The sequence below is a fragment of the Petaurus breviceps genome, unplaced genomic scaffold (assembly GCF_028583685.1).
Source record: "Petaurus breviceps papuanus isolate PSGF00001 unplaced genomic scaffold, PetGlider_PUasm1.0 189, whole genome shotgun sequence".
Lineage (NCBI taxonomy): Eukaryota > Metazoa > Chordata > Mammalia > Diprotodontia > Petauridae > Petaurus > Petaurus breviceps.
Genome location: NW_027185809.1, coordinates 35110505 through 35117657, shown reverse-complemented (window position 1 = coordinate 35117657; position 7153 = coordinate 35110505). Strand labels below are relative to the sequence as shown.

The 7153-nt window shown below is 34.6% G+C and overlaps 1 protein-coding gene across 2 annotated transcripts in view; it reads left to right on the top strand.

Moving 5' to 3' along the window:
• Nucleotides 1-5910, top strand: part of ARMH4 (armadillo like helical domain containing 4) — a 152264-nt gene extending 146354 nt beyond the window's left edge. For both annotated transcript variants that reach the window (XM_069092276.1, XM_069092275.1), the window contains 2 exons: nucleotides 4869-5003; nucleotides 5220-5910. In XM_069092276.1, coding sequence (XP_068948377.1) covers nucleotides 4869-5003; nucleotides 5220-5288 — 204 coding nt within the window. In that variant the 3' untranslated portion in view covers nucleotides 5289-5910. The remainder of the gene's footprint in view (nucleotides 1-4868; nucleotides 5004-5219) is intronic.
• The last annotated feature ends 1243 nt before the right edge of the window (nucleotides 5911-7153 follow it).

Below are 7153 nucleotides of genomic sequence, written 5' to 3'. Positions count from 1 at the left end.
GATCAAAGTAGAGAATAGAACAAGTGGGAGGTGGGATAGGAGGGAGGGAAATATAGTCAGTCTTTTACAATATATCTACTATGTTATTTTTTGCATTAGCCACACATCTACATCCTGTACTGAACTACTTATCTTCCCAGTAAGGGTGGGTGACAAGGAAGGAAGGGAATGAATCTGGAATTGAAAGTTTTAAAATCAAATATATATTTATATATATATATATATATATATATATGTGTGTGTGTGTGGGTATATATATATGCATATATATACACTATTATTAATACCATCTTACATGTAATTGGGAAATAAGATATACAGGCACTGAGGCATAGAGATCCACTGGAAAACTCAAAATGGGTATGGTAGATAATATGGGAGAGAGCAGATTGGAGGAGGGGATATCCTGTGGGACTGCTATTTTGGGGCGGTGGTTAGGGGAAAAACGGGGAGAAAATTTATAACTCAAAATCTGGTGGAAACGAATGATGTAAATCAGAAGTTAATAAAACATTAAAAAAAAAGAATACATTTGATTGTGGGCAGCTAGATGGTGCAGTGAATAGAGCACTGGTCCTAGAATCAGGAGGACCTGAGTTCAAATCCAGCCCCAGACACTTAATACAAAAACTGGCCATGTGACCTTGGGCAAGTCTCTTAATCCCAATTGCCCTACCTTCACCCCTTCAAAAAGAAAAAAAAGCAAAAATAAAAAAATAAATAAGAATACATCTGACTCTGAAGGATTGGGTGGATCAGATTGCTATTAGGGAGGAATGTATATATAAGGAAATTGTAATCACAGATTGGCAAAAAGGCTTTTAAAAAGACTAAAAGACAAATTACCAGGGAAATCATCTTGTTCTTCATCTATTTCTCATTCTTGCCTTTAATGCCATTATGAAGTTTACTGAAGCTAGTTGCTCCATCCTCCATAACTCGTTTTAACACAAGTTCTAACATACTTGGCTGGTTCACATTCCTAGATCTCATAACTACCAATCTTCCAGACTGTCCTTCTCCTGAGTCTTTCCATTTTTGTGTTTCAGAGGCAGCAACTTTTCCAGTAGATTTCCTTGGGACTAACATCAGACCCCTCAGATGTGACTGATGGTCTGAGCTGCTTTTCAAAAGTGAAAATGGACAAAAACTGAGGAAGCAAGAACCAAGACTATACACATTCAGAATAATAAAGACATTTTTTAAAGCAGTTCAATAGAGTTTAGGCTTAGAAAGTATACTTAGAATTTTTTCTTTTCAAATAAAAGTTTTTCCTTTTCCTTTCCTGTTCAAATGAGATAGCACCTGTAAAGTGCTTTGCAAACTATAAATTGTTATGTAAATGCTATTATTATTCTTGCAACTTGCTTAGAGGTTACTGCACAGATTAAAACCAGTCACATACTATGTAGATCCAAAAGGACAGAGCTGCTCAGCACAATTTATAACATTAACGAGATAAGTTAAATAAAAGAAAAAAAATCACAGGCAATACTAAAAAGATTTTTTTTTGCTTAAGAATGATAAATACCTAGGTAGAACATTGGACCTGAAGTCAGGAAGATCTGAGTTCAGATTTGACCCAAGACACTTACTAGATGCATGATCCATTTAAGTTTTATTGTCTTGATTTCCTTGTCTGTAAAATTAGCATAATGATAACACATACCTCCAAAGATTGCTATAAGGATAAAATGAAAAAAATATTTTGCAAACCTTAAAATGTTCATATAGTTGCTAGCTATGTTATGTTTGAAGAAGATGTGTTACTTTATCACATTTTTATAATTTGTTTGTGATTTCTAAAACACAGGTGTCATCAGACATGCTTTTTAAAGGTTAAAAAAAGAAAAAAAGATACTGTATTTTTATCCACTACTCCGTGCTAATGAAGAACACATTTTCTTCCCCTTTATTCTTTCATTCAAAATGACATAAAATATGAACTTCTTTGAAGTCTCGTTTGATTTAAAGCCTCGGGAAAAAAATAATTTAAACATGTAAAGTAGATATTACATGAGAGCAACATATTCTGGAGTACTCTTTTCTTGACCAGCTTTTTATCGGGTTAAGGCTCCTGGTAATCTATCCAGGAGGGAAAAAGTTGTCCTTTCTGCATGTGGATTTGCAAAACTTTGGACATTACTTCTCAAGTATAGATTATTTCACAATGCATATTTATTTCCACATCATCGCATTAAAAAATTTTTTTTTTTGCTTTTTGGAGGGCAATCGGGTTTAAGTGACTTGTCCAAAGTCTCACAACTATTAATTGTATCAAGTGTCTGAGGTCAGATTTGACTTCAGGTCCTCCTGGCTCCAGGGCAGGTGCTCTATTCACTGTGCCACCTACCCACTCCCAATGTCATCTCATTTTATCCATAACTTTTTCATTTACTACTATATTTCTTCTCATTTACAGAAAACCAAACCAAACCAAATTAAAACAAAAAAACCTTTACCAGTGATAGAAAAACTCTTATAAAATTCAGACTATTTATAAACCTTTTATACTCTTTTGGAAAATTACTGGATGTTTTTTTTTTCTTAGGAGAAAATATTTAGTAAGTGGAGGATACTTTCATTCTCTAATGAAAGGCAAAATTCTTATGCTCAACCCTAACTCAAGAAAAGGGAATAAAGATATGCATAAGAGAAATACATTTGCTGATTTAGAATATATTGCCCTTTCCTAACATTTTAGTTTTCAGCAGGGAACCTGCAAAGATGGAAAAGGATTATGGCTGGAATATTTTGACATTTCTTTGCTAACTTATTTTTCCTTCCCATTTTATTTTCAGAACTTCCCTAGTGATTAATTAGTAATTTTAAGAAGAACCAGGAAAAGGTCAAGCAATAAGATGGACTTGCTTCATGTTGTCTAATGGTAGTTTTCCCCAAATTAGCTCCCTTTCCCAAATACCTTCTTTTTCATTGTGTATGTTTGTCTTTGTGAAGAAGTTTGGTTGAGAGGGGAAAAATTTGGAGGTAATGGTGTGTCTACAAAAAAAAAAGAACAAAAAAAATCCTTCAGCTATGATATCTTGATTTCACGTACAAGTACACTTAAGAAAATAAGGAAGAGTCCCTAAAATGTTTTCAAGGACCCACCTGTTACCACTTCCAAGTCTTTGATTAAGATCTTTAACACTTTGCTGTACAATACATCCCAGAAAATGCTCTCCAGCCATGCATATTACTCCAGGGAATACAGGGACACCCACTGGTGTGATCCAGTTAAACACTTCCATCAAACACTTTTACCCAGCTTACTCTCCCTTCATGTCTGTTCTGCAACATACTGGCTGGTTTTGAAATATTAGCCTGGAATTGCTTTAATTCTGCTTTAATATGCAGAATGGACAACTTTTTAGAGGAGTAGAGAAGATCTTATCTTTGCCAGAATCAGTCAGTCAATAAGCATTTATTAAGCACCTAGGACATGCTGAGACATGCTCAAAGTAACACTTTCAGAGTTACTAATAACAACCTTTCTGCCCCAATTTTTAATCATTTGCCTTGCCTTCCTTATTATGGTAATAGTCCACAGATAGGGTATTTGGTAATAACTTGAGTCTAATTCTTGGATCTAGGTATATTGAGCTACTTGCCAAATTATTGAGAAATCTTGAGGTTGCATTGCCAAGTTGGTATTTTGATGTCACATGTTATAACGAACCTAATACTTCTAGGTTACCCAAGAAGGGGTAAAAAGGCTAATATTAAATTATTCAATAAATTACCTAGTATTTATTAACTAACTACTGTATTGGGCACTGAACTAACAAAAATATACAAATACACTCACACACACATACACATGGAAACATACAGTGGAAAAAGTCTGATATAAAGAAACAACAAATGGATTTGAACTTAGAGGATCTGGTTTCAAATCTGGAATGTTATTTACTATATTAATTATTCTGAGTTAATGACTCTAATCTCCTGACCAAAGTTTCCTCATCTCTAAAATGGGAAAGTTGAACTAAATATCCTTTCGAAAGGTCCATTTCAGCTCCAAGTCTATGATTATGACCCTTTGAAACATTCTTTCCTTTCAAGGATCTTACAAAGAAGAGGGTTGTTGTGTTGATTTCTATCTTCCTTCTTTATGGTACTGTCCACTTACTTCCCCTTAGTTAACTTCTGGACAACTAGCTTGTTTCACCCATGAGCCAAAGTACTAATGTCATTGGTGCACTCTTTCCCATTTCTCGGTTTCTTTCCTTTCTTCAACTCAATTTTTCTCCTTTTGCTGGACATTTTCCTTCCTGTGGTTTTCAGAACCTTCCTTTATTTTATTTATTTGCAAGTTCCTTCCTTTTCCTTTCCCCCCTCTTTTTTCTTTCTTTTTTTGTTATATAAATTAATCTTGTTGATTGAGATTTAAAGAACACTAACACCAAAATCTAGGCCCTCTTTTAACCTCAAAGAGACTGAATATGTTAGAGAACAAGTCCAAGCATATCAGAGTTTGACTCCAGCAGAGATTTTAAATTTCTATCCTTTTAATAGTAGTAACATTTTTGGAAACCCTCTTCATCCATCTTTAATACAAGTTATACATCTATCACCCCAAACTAATGTTGACAAATGTGCTTATCCAAGTGATTGGATGTGTCATTCAATCTGAATGATTTATTTCAGTACGTTCTTCCAGATTTTTGAAGGATCACAAAATAGTGAAGCCTTTCCCTAATGACACACACTTTGCTCACTGACTTTGTACCAATTGCATTACATTCCATAACATAAAAAATAGGAGAATTCAAAACCTATAAAAATATGCTACAACCTAGCAGTAGGGAGATATCTATAGAGTGGTGGTCTGTTTAGTATTCTTATGCTTGTCTCCTTTTGTGCAGGCAGGATACATGTCAGGAATGTTGGTGCCTGTGGGAGTTGGGATAGCTGGAGCCCTATTCATCCTGGGAGCACTCTACAGCATCAAGATTATGAATCGCCAAAGGCGAAATGGATTCAAAAGGCATAAAAGGAAGGTATGGAAATAATCAAGAAATATACTCAGTTTCTCATACTCTTTGGTGGTCCAGTTTACTCCATAAAGGAAATGGTGCCTAATAAAGCAAGGATACTGTTGAAATACACCAGGGCTTTGAATTAGCCACTGCTGTTTGTTCTTCGTTTTACTTTGAAATTGGTTCTAGAATCTTTCCTTTTTGGCACAAAAGATTTAATTTTTTTTCTTTCTCCAGCAGAGAGAATTTAACAGCATGCAAGATCGAGTGATGCTCCTAGCTGACAGTTCTGAAGATGAATTTTGAATTCAACGATGGTTCCATTGTGATATCGAATGATATTATTATTTCATTTTTACTTTTGGGCAAAAAAAGACATCCTGCTGCATTACTCTATCAGGCCCTCTATCCCTCTGTCCACTGGATAGTGATTTTTCTTTTCAATGGGCAAAAGAGGGCATGCTGTGTCCTAAATGTAACATGTGATGATGTTTGTTTTTATTTCCACTTCCATACCCTGTGTCTCATAAATATGCAGTGTGCCCATTATACAGTAGGAATGGATAGGACAAAATTTTGCTTTTTATCAGTGTCTCTTGTTTTCGATTAACTGCACAAATCTTAACTGTTATTGCAACTGAGGCGTGCTGAATTTTGGAATAGAAATCTTAATAAGCAATCACTTGTTATGATCTCTATCCATCTTCTTACCTCGAAGTAATCAAATGCCATTAAATGTAGCTGTCATTTGGAATGAATCAAAGCTTTTTTGTTGAGGATCTTTGTCAGTACAGCATGATTACATATGGAATTGTGGATATGTTGCATTATGTGCCTCAGGCTTCCTGTTCTGTTATTTCATGCTCCTTTTAGTTCGTTTTCTTGGCAAGTTGAATCATGGAGGAACAATAAAGGAGCAAATTCTAAATATACTGGATGCATTCTTTAGCAGCACAATATATTTTAACAAACATATCAAAAGAGTCTTAGATTTTCTTCATGAAAATCCATCAACTTTTTTGAGGACATAATTTGTCAGATGACAAGAAAAATAAAAAGAGGTTATGATCTTTGCCCCAGTGTTTTGAGCCACTATTTGTGTATATGGGTGGAAGTTGAACTGAGTTGCAGAAAGTTTTGCTTTTTCATTTCTGTACCTCTTTATTGTCAAAGAAATAAGTTATTATGGTGGTAGGTGTCAAGTTGGGCTCCATAAAAATAAAAGACTATCAGAGTTGGTTCGATAGCCAGATTCATAACATGTCTCTCTTTGAACATCACTTGTATTTCCTGAACTACCTTGGAGCATCATTCCCTGGTCTTGTCTTTTGTAATTGGAAATCTGGGATTTATGACTGATGAAAGCTAAGTTGCAGGGTAGAGAAGTAATAATAATAATATCCTTAGAGTTTTATACTTTTCACAGTGCTTTCATACCTATTATCTTACTTAATCTTCAAAACCTTTCTGGGCAAATATTATTATCACCATTTCACAGAAGAGAAACCTGAGGCAGAGAGAGATTAAATGACTGAATTAGTTAAATGAGTGAATTGATGGCAGTGCCAATATAAGAACTTGGAGGTATTGACTTTCCAGGCCTATATTTTTCTGATGGCACCACTGAGAAGATAGTGACCTTTCTAAACCATCCTTAAAAAATATTTTATCAATTTTATTAAAGTTGATCCCACTTTTATAGTTTTTTAAAATGAAAATCTCTTTTCCTCTTTTTCTTTACCTGCCACACAAATTATTTTTTCTCCTTCCATTTTCTGTCCATGTTGTCAAGCCTACATATCCTCTCTGGGAAACCAGAGGGAATTTTTCTACTTAAATCCATTCTTTACTTATATATAGCTGACTCAGGTGTTAGAGACTCAGGTGAATTTCTTGCTAAACACTAATGACATAAACGATGATAATGATGTAAACATTTTCAATTATTTTTGCCCAGAGAAATGAGTAGATGTCTAGCATTAGATAGATAGAGTTGAGTACTACGTAATGCTATAGATAAGACTACAAGCAAACATAAGGTAGTGAGTGATTAGGGAAGTGGTAAAATCAAAAGTCAGATTTAATAGAAGCCTTGAATAGACTTCATGATCTCTTCAAGAGCCATTACCTACTATAGCTGTTTGTTTTAAATATTTGTGTATGGAGGCAAC